Source organism: Drosophila arizonae, chromosome 5 (genome assembly GCF_054131065.1).
Source record: "Drosophila arizonae isolate 15081-1271.41 chromosome 5, UAZ_ARI_1.0, whole genome shotgun sequence".
NCBI lineage: Eukaryota > Metazoa > Arthropoda > Insecta > Diptera > Drosophilidae > Drosophila > Drosophila arizonae.
In genome coordinates this window covers 14127152-14145279 of record NC_142925.1, presented here as the reverse complement: position 1 = coordinate 14145279, position 18128 = coordinate 14127152, and the positions used below count along the sequence as shown (strand labels likewise).

Below are 18128 nucleotides of genomic sequence, written 5' to 3'. Positions count from 1 at the left end.
ACTAGCTGTTTATTTGCTAACATTTCTCTAATTGTTGATGACTTTGTTTTGTGTTACGCCTACTACGCAATTTTCGCATGGAATTGCTTTTGCGCAGATTTTCGTCAAACCTGATTTTATGTGCCTGTTAAACTCAACAACATGCGGGTGGCAAAGGGGTCCACTTAGAGGCTGATCTTTGAGGCTGGCAGGCTGGCTGGCAGCGCACGCCGTTGCCACCATTAAAATGCCATTTAGGTTTATTTAATTCATAATTTGCATATGTTGTTGTATGTTGTTTTATAGTGCCAACAACAGCAACAGCAAAAACAACAACAACTGTCACAGCGAGCAAAAGAAACTTAATTAATAAGTCGCATTTTGGTTGTGAACTGCCCACCATTTCGCACTATTTTGCCTTTGTGACATTGGCGTAGGCAGCCTCTCTCTCTCTCTCTCTCTCTCTCTCTCTGAGTGTCTCTCTCTCTCTCTCTCTTTCGCCATCTCCAGTTGTTAGCCAAGTCTTGAGTGAGCTGCGGCTCAGTCAGGTTCTTTGCCCGGTTGGCATTGGGTGTTATTGTCGTTGTCGCGTTATTAAATTGTGAATCGAGTGAAGTGTTCCGAGTGCCGTGAGTTATAAATTGCTGCGAATTGGGTAAATGGAGTTGTCGCTCATTGATCATCAGCTCAATCGAAACGAACGCCAAATGCCAGCCAACATCAATCAGTCGATCAATCGAACACATCAACTCCAAAACTCGAAAATTCTTCAACATTTTGCATTTGCCAAGATTGCGTCATTTGTTTATCGAAATGTGTTATTGAAAAAGAGTCTCGGATTATTTGATTTGGTTGTATATTTTGTTTTCGGCACTCGAGCTGCCTGTCTCCCGCTGTATGTGTGTGTGTTTGTGTGTGTTTGTTTGCTCTCACTTAATGTAGCTGTTGACAGCTGCTGTGCTAAAACAAGTTTGTCGCTTAAGTCTTTTGTGCGCAAATGAGACGCGTCCATTCTTGAACGAAAGTTTCTATTTGTATTTGTTTTGAAAGTCATGGCAACAAGCGATTTCAAAGAAGAAGAAGAAGACCAACGACAACAGCCACAACTCTCAAAGATATTTTAATTGGGCTCGGCGAAGGGCTGCTGCTTTAGTCGGGCTTTTGAGTGCAGGCTCATGTCAAAATAGGCTAGCTTATTTGCATACTTGTCACATTGGAGAGCCTGGAGAGGCCTAAGCCTGCCTGGGCCTGCCTGACTGCCTTCAAGGACGTCCATGCGGCACAGCTCTTTTGATGTGATTAGGAGATCGAGCTGCCGCTGCCGCTGCTGCTGCTGCTGCTGCTGGCTTGCCTTCTAGCCCTCTTTCCCACATCGAGTCTGGCACAACGATAAGCGCACAAGGGCATTCAATTATTTCAATTCTGGATTGAGTGCGCGCGGCCGTTTAGCATTGGAATTGCTGAGGTGCATGCGCGGTGGACCCGCCTAGATAAACTCAAAGCTGGCCCGGCCCGTCGCGGCCTAGGCCCGACCCAATCGAAATCGAAAGTGCGCAGGTTAATTGAAATGCCCCAAAGGCGCGCTGAACGGCCCTGAGCGCCAAGATCTTTGGCCGTTGCTCGCTTTCAGCATGCCTTTCGTATCCCTAGTCCTATGGAGGGGCCGCTTCATTAGCGCACGCCGAGCACTTGAACTTAGAGACCGGTAGGCAGGCAGTGCCCTAAAAGCCTGTTATCTGGCTCAATGACAGGTTGTGGGCGCGCTTTGATATGAATCATTTGTTGGCCTAAACGTCGTTACATTAATGCCATTAAGTATGGCTCTTAATGAGCCAAGCACATGCCATCATCGTATCGCTAGCTCAACCGAGTGAAAGTCAGCCTCATGAAATATGAGCGACAACGAAATAACGACTGGCTGCTATTAGCTATATGAACTGGGACTTGGTCAGTATGCTGAGATTTCTGGCTATCACGAAAACTAAATTATGTGCAACAACAACAACAACAGCAGCAGCAGCGAATGCAACTAACAAACGTAGCAGAAAATTGTTAGAGTGTTGGACTAGGAGATACCCTGAAATGGGGAATAGTTAAGGTTGGACTAGAAGATAATTGGGAGCTTGTAAGAGTTGGGATTGGGCTAGGGCTAGTATGAGTTAAGGCTGGAATGGAAGATACCTTGAAATTAGAAAGAGTGAAGAAGAAGACATCCTGAAATTAGTAAGAGTGAAGAAGTGAATAAGAAGAGATCTTGAAACTAGTAAGACGGACTATTGCACTGGAAGATATTGTTTATAGAGAAGAAGTTTATAGTCTGTGTATTCATTTAGAGATTTTAAACAGCAATTTTTAAGTTCTTAAAATTCTGCTTTATTAACAAATTTCAAATATTGGTATATATTAATTATAAATAGATTTATAAATAAATAAATATATATACAGTGAGTAACACTCATATTTGTTTATAAATAGATACAAATCAAAGCCTCCCCCTCTTGTAGCTGTTAAAATCAATGAGTTCAAATAAACAGCTGAAAAAGGCTAGATCAAGTCAGCTGTTAATGCTATCCAAGCATATGCCTCAGCTCCTGCAGCCTGTTCCATATATTTCCGCTCAAACATTATACCCCATTGGCGAATTTAAAAATGTTTGAGGGTATTCAAAACGAAACGAAACGAAACGAAACGAAAATAAAACCGGAACAGGCGCTGAGGCAGGTTTTGGCTGTGTGAACTGCTTGCAATAGGCCGGAAAATTGGATCAGATTTCTTATCGCAATGCGTCAAAGTTTTGTTGTTTTCCATTTTCTTATTTCTTATTTTTATTTTTATTTTTATATATAAAATCCTGCAGGCGGGTAGAACTCATTCGGCATGGGCACACACAAATCATAGAGCCCAACGGGCCTCTGGTTCGCGTTCATTAAGTGGATCGATGATTAAATTAATGAATGGCTTTCAGCAGCTCTTTGCGCCAGGTGTTGTTGCTATTGCTGTTGTTGTTGCTGTTGTTGTTGCTGCAGAGCTTTCGCAATCAATCATAGCTGCACTCCAGCTCAGCTCTCTGGGGGTAGTGCGACGGCGTTGTCGAGCGTTTACTGTTACTTGACATTGACTTGAGCTTCAGTTTCACTCGCTATCCAACTGTCGCTTAGTCGCAATTTATGTTTTCCTGTTGCCCAAAAGCCCAGCCACAAAACGCGGCCACAGCAACACCTCAAGCTAAACAGGCTACAAAAAAAAAACGCAACTGCATTCAATTCAACAGCAACAACCGCAAAGTGATGAACATGCGAGCGGCTCCTTGAGTAAACCTCAAGTTCGCATGTCGAGCCATCGCACAATATAAATGTACAGTGAAATCAGCCATGAGCGAACAGCAGAGCTTGCACTACATTTAATTTATATTATATATTATAATTATCATATATATAAATAAATATCCAAAATCATCAACTTCTGTTGAATCTTCTTACATCTATATCTTTGCTGCTTCAACTTCAGTCATCAGCATCAATGTCTTTTCGCTTAAGTGAGTCCTCACTGTACTTCTACACTTGTATGGTATGCGCTGCATAGTTACATTTTACCTTGACACATATCATGGAATCGCAATTTTTCGTTTCGTTCATCTTTTTGTTTTTGGCCAAGTCTTGGCAGGTTGCTCTGCCCCTCCCGCTGTTTCTCTTGCTCGCCTTGCCTAGTTTTACACAATTGAGAAAACTTCTCCCGCTTGAGTGGTGGCTGTTTTAATGGCTTGTGAAGTCGCTTTGACACCTGCCACGCCCAGCTTGTCAATGTTCATTGTGTATCGTAATCAGTTAGCCGCAGGCATTCGCCCGGCCAATGTGACAGGCTGTGAAAATGCAATCAGCTGTGCGAAGCTTACAGGTGAACGATAATCCCAATGGCGAGCAAGGGATTATATAGGTTTACCTAGCAATAAGCTTATCGCGAAATACACACATACATATATATGTATATATGTAAGTTTAAGCTCAAATTGAGGGAACAAAGCTGAATTTGAGAATCAAGTTATGAATGCTGTGAGTGTGTTGGTTATTTTGTGGGTAGGAGAAAAATCCTCCTGTAATGCTTAGCAACAGTTCAAGTGAAATTAATTGTTAATTAATTGTTGCCTATTATTTTAATAGTTTAGTTAGTATAAACAAAGCTAGCCCATTGCCAAGCTGCTTAAAAACAAATGACTTAGACAACGAACTGACAGAAGCTGTTTGCTGACTTTGTCTATAAATGATTTAAATCATGTTTGGTATAATCAAAAATTGAGAAAAATGAAGCAAGCCAACAGCATTTAGTAACTAATTAGACTCGCACAAGCTTAAGATATAATCTAGGTTAATATGTCTTTTGAATAATCTAGTTATCTTATGTCGCCTCTTCTCCATATACAAGATACTCGATCTTATTTTAGACGATAATGTCTCGGTAACCAGATTTGGAAGAGGAGACCGGAGGAGTAATACAGTCGAGGCGAGATAATTTGAAATGGCAAGGGGATCAGTTTTTTTTTACATAGAAATTTAAATACATTATCGAGAACGATTTTTTTTTTCAATTTGTCGCGATTGTCGATTTAGCAGGGTACAAAAAATTATCGAGACTCGAGATTTACTAGAAAATAATGATGATCCTTATTCTTTGCTGAATCTTGATTTTGTTGCCAAAGAATTTGTATGAAAAATGTACATGGAATATATAAAAAAGTTTCCACATACATATATATTTATATGTTTAAAATTTTTTAATATTTTCAACAAATATTTATCGAAAAGAAAAGTCAATTACAAATCTAGTAAAGCAATTACAATGCATGCATACTTTATTACACTTAGTCGGAGCAAGGTCAAACTAATTGCTAGGCTAGTAAAACAAATGACTTAGGCAACGAACTGGCAGCATTAACTGATATACTATATAGTATATACACATACGCGTATATCTGTGTATGTGTGTGTGTTTGTAAAGATGTTCATGTTCTATCGCTTAACAAGTGCTGATTGTCAAGATGTTGTGATTGCTCCCGTTCAGCTGGGCCCAAGCTGATGATGAGCTGATGAGCCGTAGAAAAGCCAGAATGAACAGAGACAACAAAAGCACAAACTAAAAACAAAAACAAAAACAACAAATGTGAATGGAAAAGAAACAAAAAGCTAAAAAAGCTATCAAAGAACACGCACGTTTTCTGCCTTTGAGCTCTCTGCTGCTTTGGGTTGCTCTGCTTGGTGGCTGGTGACTGCTGGCTGATGGTTTGCTGGTCCGCAATCTTGTTTTTGGTCATGATGATCGCTATGTTGGCTGCTGTTGAAGATGGAGCGGCACGTTTTTTGTTTTCGGGGTATTAAATAATAATGATTATGAACAACAAGTGAGGAAGTGGCTGAAGAATCTTTATGATCTCTTCGAATAGAAGCGACCGAATGGTAGCGCCTCGTTCAGCTCCACTAAGATGCCTCAATGGCCATTAGCGCTTACAGCGCCCGATTACAGACTACACGTACCACAAGTGTGGGCAAAGGGAACGAGAGACCAATGGAGAGGCGAGAGACGTGGGCTAATGCCGCTCTAGCTGGCCATTGTTAGTGGCTGCGATTCAGGCTGCCTTATTTAGCAGCAGTGGCAGCAGTGGCAGCAGCAGCGGCAGCTGTTGCCAATTCACACTTTGAGACTGGCCCAACAGCTGCGGCCAGTTGGTAAATTCGTATTACATCATCAGCCAGCACAGCCGACCTCTCGTCTAATGTGCTAATTGTCATTACATGAATGCCGACGAGCGCATTCGCGAGATCCATCCCAGAGTGCGATGACTAGAAACTGATGCTGTTCCTGCCTTGCCTCACATTTGGCTCTTAAAACTCGGAGTCAACTGGTTTGGGCTAGTGGCTTAAGTGTAATAGGGTTAGACTTATATGTCTGAGCTTAGATTTATGCCTAAGTTGTTTACTATCACTAAAGTTCTTAGAAGATAAATGGCTAGCTCAGTTTGCTCTATTCTTATTGCCTAATCAAAAGTCCACAGCTTTTATATTGCATTCTAAATCTAAATCTCTGACTCAGAGCTAGTTCTTATTGGATTTTTGCAAGTGCATATATGTTTACTATGGAGAGAGTCCATATCAGTCTTTCTCTTTTTCTATTGCATTCTATACATATATCTTTGTTTTACTTTATCTAAGTAAAATTACTCCCTTTCTTTCTGCTTTTTTCACCTCTTTCATATCGAATTATAATTTATGTCGAAGCTCTGTGTCTCTATTCCACTCTCTCTCTTTCTATATATTAATTCTGATATGGAGATTTCATTCAATCTCAGAATGAACTTGCTCTATTCTGATTTTATTTTTCTCTCTCTGTTCCTCCCTATCTTAGGAAGTCTTTCTCTCAATCGTTCTGATCGTTATCTCCTCCTCAATCTGTGTCCTCTCTTTCTCTCTAACTATATCACTCTGAATTATTTCTTATCTCTCCTTCCTTTTCTCCCTCTCACTCCCTCTTAACCATTTAGCTCCACTTAAGCTCACCTCTTAACTGTTTATCAAATGACATACCATATCTTATTATCCTTTCTCTTTATTTTCATGCTCCACAGCCAAGCGTCCCAACGAACCGTCAGAGTACGACTACGAGACAACAGATCTAGCGCCGATTGGCTTGCAGGGCTACCATCAGCTGCCGCCGGACATCGATCCGGAGGACATACGCAAGGAGGCGGCTCTAGTCATCGCCCAGGCCGGTCAGCATCAGAGCAAGGCGGCCAACGGGGATAATATACCCACGTTTCGTGTGAAGCAGAAGCCGCGCCCGAGCTCCAGCAGCGACGCGCAGCGCTTCCATTCGCTGCCCACGCGTCGCAAAAAGGGCAAGCCTGTGGCACGCAGCGTGAGCGACGCCTCAGCGGCCAAGAAGCCAGCGAAACGTCCCTCGATCTTTGGCCTGTTCAGTCGCAAGAGCGACACGAATGTCAGCCAGTTGGAGCGAGATCCACGCTTCGAGGACGGACCGCCAGGACGTCGTTTAGTGCGCAGCAAAAGTGATGTGGGCAGCACTCCAAAGGAATCCCGCAACAGCAAAGTGAACAACAACAACAACGGCAAGAAGAACGAGCCAGCGAGTGCAGCAGCCAAGCAGCAGCTGAGTCCGATCATCGAGCAGACGCAGCGGGAGGATTTCTTTGAGCAGGACTATTTCCGGGAACGTGAGCGACGCAAATCGGACGCTGTTACTGTGCGCGAGAAGCATGAGAGCGGCCAGGGCCTGAGTGAGCTGCTCTCGCGCAGTCGTTCCAAAGCGGAGGTGGACGGATCTCTGTTGAAAAGGCAATCGATAAGCGGTGCATCGGCCACAGCAACAGGAGCATCGATATCCGCGGGCATTCGGGATCGCATCGAGACCCTAAAGGCCAAGTCTAGCGAAAATATGCACAGCTCACAGCAGCCGGCGGAGCGATTGCCCCTGACCAGGGGCCGCACCGTCAATGGCCTGGTGAAGCGACTGTCTATGGAGCGTTTCTCACCACAGCCGGTCATTAGTCAGCCGGCCTTCTCCTACATACGGCCCAACGAGGGCATCACCTACGCCCAGCTTGATCTGAGCGATGAGCCACAGCAGCAGCAACCACAGCGTGTTTCTGGCCGAGATTCGCGTACACCTCAGCGCGAATTCCCACCGCCAAGGCCACCCAGAGCTAATGAGAGACCATTGCGAAGCTACTCGCCCATACAGAATGGAGGCGTGGGAGCAGGAGGAGCAGGAGGAGCAGGAACTCCTTCCAGATTGACCAGCTCCCACTCGCCCTCGCCCTGGCAACAGCTCAGTCCACGCAATCTCAGTGATGAGGACGAAGGCCTTGGCTTTGAGACACGCAAATTGTATTACGAGGAAGATTTACCCAAGCAGGAGCGCAGAGCGGAGCCACCCATTGTGCCCGTGATTAGGAGCGTCAGTCCGGCGCCCTATCTGGATGAGTTGGGCTATCGGCGAGCGCAGCTGGAGAATCGCATATTGACGCGTCGCTTCGGTGAGGGGGCTACGCTGGAACGGCAGCACAACTACAAGCAGGAGCGCGAAAGATTCCTCGACTATCCCAGTCCAGAGAGGGAGCGGGAAAGGGAGAGGGAAAGGGAACGGGAAAGGGAGAGGGAAAGGGAAAGAGAAATGGAACGAGAACTGGCTGTCGATGAGCGTTATCATCGACCGGTTCAGCTGGAGTTGGAAAATAGCACCACACTGCCGAAGGTGGAGAAGACCTCGCGCTATCGCCACACCAAATACTATGACGATGGCAACGGTGGCATCAAGGAGACCTACGTGCGGGAGACCCAAAGGGATGGGCAGGTACGTGAGTCGCGGCACAGGGAGAGACTCGGCTCGTCGCCGCGCGAGCTCGAGGAGCAGGAGCCGAAGAGCCTAGACTCGCAGCTGACGGTGGGCACGGATCAATACAGATCCTCGCCAGAGCTGCGTAACACCGAGCGCGGACGGCTGCAGGACTATTGGCAGAGCAGCCTCAAGCGGGACAAGCTGCAGCAGCGCAGCTTCGACAAGGGCGATTCGGGCATTGAGAACGATTTTCGCAAGGAATCCTTCAATGGTGATTTGACCACAAGGTAAGTTGATTTTTGGATGAACTGGAGATGTAACTGTAACTGATTTTCCTCTGCTTTCATTTTGTTTGCCTTCTGCTTAGATGGCGCAAGCGCACGGCCCTTGATGATATGAGGGCTTGCGAGTCCTTTTTGCGCAAGGAGCGTCGGGAGAGCGCTCAGCAGCTGCAGGAGCTGCAGCGACTGCGACGCGAGCACAGCTATGTCTACAGGGAGCGCTCCATAGACGATGGCTCCCACTTTGATCCGCATCTGGACAAGTATACCGTATCCACGAGCACCTTGCGCCGCCGAGAGCAGCAGCAAACGCAGCAGCAGAAGCAGCGCGAGGACTCCAGCACGCTCAAGCGCAACAAGAAGCTGGGCGGCTTTGAGAAGGTGAAGCAGCTATTCATTGGCAGCGGCAGCGGCGGCCGCGGCGGCAGCAACGGTGGCAGCGGTCGCAGTAGCGGCAGCAATGTCTCCAGCGGCAAGAAAGACACACAGTCACGTCTGACCAATGGCAGCAGCAGCACGCTGAGCCGCCGTGACAAAGATAAGGAGCGGTCCAGGCTAGAGCGGGAGCGGGAGAAGGAGCGCTATATGGTACGGGAAGAGGAGATGCGTTCGCGCTATCGCGAGCATCATCATCAGACATCAACCGAGGAGACCTCACGCGAACCAAAGGTAAGCCCCACTCTTAATGGCCAAATGATGGCGCTTGCTCCAGAGTTCACTGAACTGAACCGCTGCACGAATGGGTCAGATTTGAGCATGGCTTAACGCGCACAAGTTGCTTATTTATTTATTTATTTATTTTCTGTTTTTTTTTTTTTTTTTTGGTCATGGGTTTGGCTATTATTAATTTCGAATTAATCAAGTCTGGCGGCGGCTGAGTCGCCCCCAACTCTGTGGTACGTGCGAATTTTCTGCTGTTTGTTTGCCATTTCGATTAGACATGAGAGAGGGTGCTTGAAATTGAGAGAGTATGCGGAGAGGGTGCTTGAAATACATTGTGAAAAGTGAAAAGCAAACAGCTGTAGATGATCTTTGAGCTGCCCTTGGGGAAATTGAGAACAATTGATAGGGCTTCTGTGTTCGTATTACGAGGAGCAAATAGAGATTGAATTAGCCTTAAAGTCTATGAGTTTTTACAGCTAAGTTTTGGTTTATCTTTGTCGTCCTTGTTGCAGATTGTTAAGGCTCCCTGGATCAGATGAAGATTGAGAAGGAGTCAACTTAGAAGGGTAACGGTTCATAGTTTTTTTTTAATTAGTCTAATGAATTTTGTCAGATTAATGCAGATTGTTAAGGCTTTCTAGAGCTAAAGCTTTGCCTTAATCAGAGTGCTAGAGTTCTACTTTGATAGATAGACAGATTGTAGATTATTAAGATTATATGAGAACGTCACAGACAGCTAAAAAAAAAAATGTGTCTGCTTAAATTGTAGCTAAATACATAAATGTATTTTGGATAGCTAAAAATATGTCTCGATCATAAATTATCACTGCAAGTATTTTGACTGCAACTAAAATTTTAACCAGATAAAATAGCAAAATATCATAGCTAAGATTTTTTTTTTATTCCAATATCAACATCAATTATAATTAGATACTAGACATTATAGCTAAGATCATTCCGCCATTAGAGTATCTAAGGTTCGCATTGGCCTTGTTAACTATTCTATTCTATCTATATATTTGTTAAACATTTTTTTGCTAAGGCGCCTACTTCCTGCTCACAGTTGCTGTCCAGGTGGGCGTCTGTGCGCAGCCGAAAATGGTGCAGTGTTTCGAGTAGACGTCATGTCAGCTGGGGGCCACTTAAGAATAGAGAGAGAGAGAGAGAGAGAGAGGTAGAGTGTGTGTGCTAAAGAGCGAAAGAGAGCGCGCCGCCAGTTTTGAGGGGCACATCAAATTGAGTCTAAATCAAGACGTCGCTTGCCATAAAGAATGCCTGAAATTGTGTTTAACAACAACAGCAACAACAACAACAATAATAATAATAATGGCTGGCCAAATAGAGTTGGAGAATTCGGAAAGCTGACGAGGCGTCGCTTAGCATTTAAAGCTAGAACAAAAGCGCGAGACCCACGCAGCAGCTGTCTCGGCTCTGTTGTCGCTCAAGAGAGCTGACAGCAAGACGACGGCCAACGGGGCGTATGAGAAATTGATTAAAGCTGCGCACAGATGCCACATTGCAAAACGGCGTTTGGGCTGGCACTGGCATTGGAGCTGGGGCGGGGACTAGAGCTGGAGCTGGAGCTGGAGCTGAGGCTACTGGCAAATGGTTGCAACAGTTGCTGCTGCTGCTGCTGCTGCTGCTGCTGCTGCTTAGCTTAGCTAATTTGCAATGCTTGAGCGGATTTGTGGGCCTTGCAGACCTTGCCAAGAGGATGTAGCTTGGTGTGGCCCAAAGCTACGCGCTGCGTTCTAGCGGATGTTGCAACGGACACGCATCACCACACAATTCGCTCAGTGGAGAAACAAATTAGCGAAATTCTTTGTGCGAATTTCGGCTCGTTAAGAAATTGTGCAAATCCTGCAGCCCAAAGCGGGGGCGTTCAGAGCAACTCAATACAAAGGCCCAAAGGTGTGGCAAGGGCTTACCTCTTGCTCTCTCTCCCACCCTCTCTGTCTGTGTGTGTCAAAAAGTGTTTGCGTGCCGCAGCGGGCGAAACTTTCGAGTGGTAAACGATTTGGACAATATGCGGCTATTATTCATGCTCATGCCCGATGGCCATAAAAATCGCGGCCCAATAAACGTTTTAAACAAGAAATACACATAAAGTGCCTTGGCATTCATTTTCGAAGATTCTACATGACCAAAAGAAAATACATAAAATAAAAATAAAAATAAAAAGAAACAGATATATAAATACAACAAAAAATTAAATACAAATAAAATAAAGCCAATAATGTTCTTCGCTAATTTATGGCTGCGACTGCGGCGGCCATAAACTAAATTAAGGCGGCATTTGAATATTTGATATTTATTTCCTCTTATTTTTGGTGGGTGCGTAAGCGTCGTCATAGCGCATTGCTGGCTCTGCTGGCTCTGCGATTTGGCTTACCTTTCAGCCAGTCACTTTCCAATGCAAAGTTTGGCCTCTTACAGTCACAAATCAAAGCACAAGTCAGCAGGCGCGAGTCGAGTCGATAGGCTGCACACGATTGAGAGTTACCCTGAACCCCAGTCAAGTCAAGCCTATTCAGATTTTAGTTTGTATCTCTAGAATTGAAGAAGAAGCAAACTGTGCAGATTTCAGTGACGTAGACAATATATAAATGTATATATTTGGATTGTATATCACATATAAATATTTAATATTCTACTAAATATTTGCTAAATCGGAGAAGAATAATGTACGAGGAAGTCGGAGCTATATTTTGCATAATGGAATTTAATTCAATTTAAATGTAAAGCATATCAAAGAATATTGCGAAAAACTGCTAAATTTGAGGAATGTCTCTTAGAGCATGTGGGAGATATGTTAAATAAAATAGAATCCCCCAGAAATTATTCACATTTTGAAATCATTCTAAAGAGATTCGAGGCGCTGTAGAAGGAACTTCGTATATGATTTCAGGGCTCCACAGATGGAAAGTAAATGGAATGAAGTATAGGCAGACAGACAGACAGACAGATGATCAGGCAGATAGATAAACAGACAAAGAGGCAAATAGACAGAATGGCTGAATGGGCGGGCGGATAAGCAGATTTGTGAACGAGCAGACAAACAAGAAGGCGGACGGATAGACAGCTAGATGGACACTGGGGCAGACAAACGGATAAAGAAGCCAACAGACAGATAGCCATATAGAAGACCGGAGGGACGCATGAAGAGATAGATGCGTAGACGGAGAGATGGACATATGGATATACGAATGAACAGACCAGAGGGACGAACAAATGGAGCCACGGGTAGAAGAATGAATAGACAGATTGAGGGATGAGTGGATATATGGATAAACGGGACAGGCAAACAAGCGGAGAGACAAGACGTCAGACGGGAGAGCTGAGAGATGGGTGGATAAACGGATGGGATGGAATGGATGGCTGGATGGACGGGCGCACAGATAGATATGGATATATATAGATATAGATGGACGGATGAGCACTGAAAACGATGATCGGACAAACAGTCAGACGCACGAACAGAGAAAAATATGCAGATAGACAGATAAACAGCTAGATGAACGCCTTGCTGACAAACAGGTGGTAGGCATAAGGACTCACAGGAGAACTAAAGGACAGACGAATGAACATAACTAGATCAAGTCAATTGCCTGTTGACTCTGATTAGAATTACTCCCTTCTCCTTCTGTGTGCCTCTCACATGCAGGTCAACAAACTCGGCATACCCCACAGTTGTCAGTTTCCAATTGGGCTTAAGGTATACAAATTAAATAAACATAAATACCCTGCCACATGCAGCGCAGGCATGCAACGTGCTCTACTCTCTTGCCATAGACCATAGCGCTAGCTGCCTAAACTGAATAGTATGTACATATATATATACTTAGTATCAACCACAACTGGGCCAAAGTCTCAAAACAAGTTTGTTTGCAACGTGAGCTCGCATTGCCGCCGTTGTTGTTGTTGTTGTTGTTGCGCCCCCACAAGCCACAGTCGTAGGCAAAGCCACACTCAGTCAGTCATTAGGCATGGCAAGGCAAGGCTCTCAGGCAAAAGGCCACCTGCTCCACATGGCGTGGCAACCTGTTGCGAACCTCTGACCCCGTTTAGCGCTAGAGTTGAGAATTCCTGTCATACCAAATACTGATATGCCAATTTGTCTATTGTGCAGACTATGGACATCTCTATGCGCCGTCGCCTCTCCACACCGAAAGCTAGTCCACTGCTGCTGAAGAAGCCGCCCAAGCAGAAGCCCACGCTGACCAGCTCCACATCGACGCCCGTCAAGACGGAGAAGACCAGCTGGTTCAAGTCGCTGGATCGTCGTGCCAAAAGCAATCCCAAGGAGCAGGCAAGTGTGAAGGGAAACTTCCTCTCATTGCAGTCTCTAATTTTTGCTTGTGGCCTGCAGCTCAATGTTTCAGTGAATGGACACAGCGAGGTCAGCTCCAGCAGTTTGAAGCGCAGCAAGCGAAATGCCAACGCCGCCCCAGCGCCAGCCAAGAATTTGCGTTTCTTTGGCGACACCGACCTGGACTCGAATCCGCCAACCATCTCCAAGGCCAGCGGCATGCCAAGGTAAGCATTTGGATGAACTTTGAATCCCTTTACGAATTTCCTTTATAATTTCCCTTTACGAATTCCCTTTATTAATTCCCTTCATCCATTCACAGACGACGGCCACAGCTGTCGAAGCACTCGCAGAGCGCTTACCACTTGGATCGCAGTCCGCCGCCGCCGTCGCGCGACTACCGCCAGAGTCTGTCGACGACGGCAGCGACGACGTCGCTGACCCCGGGCGGAGCACGGCAGCGCGCCAGCTCGATGCAGCACTTGGAGCATGGCAGCGATGAGGTGGACTTCCGCAAGCGACGTCACTATTCGCGCTCCCGCGAACTGCACGACATCTCCGAGAGCGGCTCCGAGCCGGAGCCAGTGGAGCGACACAAGCGCGGCGCCGCACAGCGCGCCATGTCGCTGGAGCGATCGACGGAGCTGCCGAAGCGCTACGAGGACAGGCCGCTGCTCGGACCGCCGAAGCCGGCGCGCAGTGCCGAGCGGCGCGGGCTGACGCCGAGTGCAGTCGATGGCGGCTATGGGAAGTAAGTGTTGTTGTCGTTATAACCAGATTCCGCTGAGTAATCTTCACTCAACACATATTTCATTGAGCAGGGAACGCTATCCGGCGGAGAGTTCCGGCACCGAGGGCGAGTCGAGCCTGCACAGCCAGCGCAGCGTGGTCTATTTGCATGCCACCACAGTGGGCGACATACCACAGCCATATAATCTGCGCCGTCGCTCGATGTCGCGCGACGATCTGCGCAAAGGAGGCGGCGCGGGAGGAGCTGGCGGCAAGCCGCCGCTGCAGCCCATGACGCGCACTGTGTCGCGCTCCGTCTCCATGCTGGCGCCCTGGAAGCCCAAGCACATCAGCGAGGGCTACGAGATCAACTATTCGCAGGAGCAGAACAAGCGCGTAAGTTGAGCCTCCGACTAGGCAAAACGGGTATATTAGTTTGAGGCGAGCTGCTGCTAGAATCTTATCTAGATTTTCCATTGAATTCCGAACTCTTCTCCCTTAGATCTCCACGCTGCCACGGAAGCCGCCGCCCCACAATGGAGCCACCAGCGCTAGCACGCTGAGCCGGCTGGGCCGCAAGCAGGAGTCTTCGGCGTCGGCCTCGTCGTCGTCTGCCCATCGACGCCTCAATGGCTACTCCGTGGACGAGCGTCCGGCGCCCACGCGTTCGCTGCTGTCGGCATCGAATTTGCGCACCGCCAAGACAAAGTGAGGGGCGTGCTGGCATAGTAATAGTAGTAATAGTAACCAGACCAGGCCAGGTGCTGTAGCCGCCTCCGCTGCTGTTAATATTTAACTACACCTAGTTTGCTAATCGTAATCCGAATCGAAACATATTTCTAATCAAACGCAAAGCCCGTTAAGGCTGCAGAGCAACGGAAACGGAAGCTCAGGCCGAGCGGCATTTAGTTCACTAAGGACTCTTAACCCTTGTTGCAATTCTCGTCATATTGTAAATGTGAAGTGTACGTATATACATACTTATATAATATATATTTTATATATATTTTAATAAAATCACTTAACTTAGCTAAGACAATAACCCGACTTTATTTATTGCTGAACAGTGACACTAAAACTTTAGCCGAGACATACTACAGCCAACGAGGCCCTCTTTCGATAATTAAACGCGAACTGCAGCCGAGACCTCAACCCAATCAGTATTCGAATTAATTAAGTATTTCCGTAAAGAATTTTTCTAAATCCAATGACGATCACACACCAGGCCTGGGTGACTGAAGAAATGCTGCATATGCTGCCCATTATATAGGGCGACTCTCACCCAGAGGCGACTCTTATTAGGTCGCACTCAAATGTTAAGCCCGACGTCAGGTAGAGGTCGTTGCAGTCGAACTTTAACTGACCAATGGGAGCACGCTCTGCTGCTGCAAGCTCTCTAGCTTCGTTTTACTCATATATGTACCAACTGAATACTCCCACACACATATACACAACTCAAATGATATTCCGAAGCTCCTCTCCCTCTCTTGCTTTCGTTGGCAGACAAACTTTTCTTGCCCTCCAGACTTTCGACATCAGCTGCTAATAAAATCAACAATGGACAAATCTACTCAAATTATAGCTGATACTTACACACTATGGTTTACTTCGAATTACTTCAACAGTGACTAAAGTAACTCACCACTCTTCCGCTGACAAAAGTATTCAACATCGAAAATCTACAGCAACAATAGCCAAGAATCCCACCCCTCTTTCGACGATTGCTGACGAAAATTCAACAACGAAATTCTACTGAAGCTGTAGCCGGGACAAAAACCTCTTCGAACTTGTAGTTGCTTCAATTACTCCCTACCAGTTTTTGACAATAACATCAACAGGCCAATTCCACTCAAACTGTAGCCGAGACACGCACCCTCAGGAGTGGATTAGCTATGGAGCGCCTTCCTTCCCCGCAGTCGCTGTGAGCTGCTGTTCGGCGAGTCAACAAATAAATGATTTCTTTACGCAACTAATAAATTATTCGCAGCTTCTGGTTTGCGCTTTTCCTCTTTCTCTCTCTCTCTTTCTCCGTCTCACTTGCTCTTAGGTTTTAGCTTCTGTCAACAGGCTACTTCCACTTCCCGCCCCACAGCGCATTTCCGCTGTATCCTTCAACATGCTGCTTCAACTTCGGCTGCTGCTGCTGTTGCTGCTGCTGCTACTGCATTTTCAAGGATAATTGCGAAAAATACAGCTGCAGAAGTTTTTCTTTAAAACGCTTCGACTCCATACAGTTAGCCAAGCTGAGGAAGTAGCTGCGCTGCTGTGGCCGTGGTATTTCAAAGTTCAGCAATAAATTTATAGCCCAGCTTTTGGGCCACTCTTCGCTCCCTTCGCGCCAACATTTGCAATCAGCGAGTGAAGCTAGCCGAAATATGCAAGAAACTTAAAAAATAAACAGACACAAAACAACTATACCTGCAAATACCCTGTAAAGTATTGGGGTAATCTTAGTAAATAATTTTCAAGTTTTATTCTTGAATAAATATATTTTTATTATATTAGAGTGTAATAAATATTAAAATATAATTAAAGTAAGCTTCGCAGAAATATTTGTTGGCAAAAGTTATTTAATGAATACTATAAAACATAATTCAAATAATATTAAACATTATATATAATATAATATAAAAATTAAATAAGTTTGGCAAAGCTATGCAAATTTGAAAAAAAAAAAATGTTAAAATAAAGTAAAGCAATTCTTAAGAAATAAAAATATATAAAATATTATAATGTTAAGATTCAAAGAATCTGTTGCCTCTAAGTAAAATTTTTACTGTTTCATTATTTTATATATAAAATATTATAAATGATAAATTATTTATAAAGCTCAATCTATATTCACTCCATTCCAATCTGTTGCTTGAGCATACCCCTTTACACGAATTTACCTAGGGCATTTTCGAGCAGAAAGAGTCTATCAAATCAACAAGAAGTAATGAAAAAAGTGTTAGAATAGTTGCTCCAAGAGTGCGTTTAATTTATTCAACTCTCGATGGACTTTGTTCCACTCCAGGATTATGGATAAAAATTGGCGTTAATTTGCGCCACATTCATTCAATTAACAACGAAAGTTGAAGTTAGCCACGCCCAGTGACCCAATGCGTGTGTGTGTGTGTGTGTTTGTGTGAGGGACAGCGTAACACGCACAGCGTAATTCTTTTCCATTTTTATTACACCTGGAAGACAATCAGTCAGCGCGATGAAGTGCAGTTATTAATTAATCGCAGGTGCGCGACCCCTGCGCGAATATTCAATTATCCTAAGTAATTGAATGCACTCCACGCCGAGTGCATCTGACAAGTGATTAACTGACGGACATAACAGACAGATATAACAGACACACATACCGTTATATATGTATGTATATAGTAGTATATATATGTATGTATGTAGATTGATTTCTTTCAAGGCGCATTCACTCTAATCGAACGTGAATTACTTTTGCCATTGGAATTTCCCATTGCAGTCGCAAATTGAATTCTCAAATATTCCATTTATGTTTTCCAGCCATGAACAGTTAAATCCAGGTGTGGCGCATAATTAACATGGCGCAGCAAACTGTATTTACCTGTGTGCATGTTACCTGTGCATTTATCTATATATTATAATATAGTCAATTATGACATTAGCAGCCATTTCGTTTGCTTGAAGAAAAAGTGGAAGACTTTTTGGTAGATTTTTATCAGAATTTTCATGATTATTATAATTATTTTTCATAAGTATTCATTAAATAAACAGAATTTTCATTTTCTTTAGAATTATATTCATTAATTTTCATTATATCATATTCATATTTGCGTAGAATTATCGCTATCGTTATT

The 18128-nt window shown here is 44.8% G+C and overlaps 1 protein-coding gene across 4 annotated transcripts in view; it reads left to right on the top strand.

Annotated features, from left to right (window-relative positions):
• The window catches only part of blo (bloated), a 38554-nt gene extending 23208 nt beyond the window's left edge, over positions 1–15346 (top strand). For all 4 annotated transcript variants that reach the window (XM_089469690.1, XM_018012048.2, XM_089469689.1 and 1 more), the window contains exons 3-9: positions 6593–8609; positions 8690–9272; positions 13396–13575; positions 13636–13802; positions 13898–14326; positions 14397–14700; positions 14807–15346. In XM_089469690.1, the coding sequence (XP_089325816.1) occupies positions 6593–8609; positions 8690–9272; positions 13396–13575; positions 13636–13802; positions 13898–14326; positions 14397–14700; positions 14807–15016 (3890 nt within the window). In that variant the 3' untranslated portion in view covers positions 15017–15346. The remainder of the gene's footprint in view (positions 1–6592; positions 8610–8689; positions 9273–13395; positions 13576–13635; positions 13803–13897; positions 14327–14396; positions 14701–14806) is intronic.
• Positions 15347–18128: the final 2782 nt, after the last annotated feature.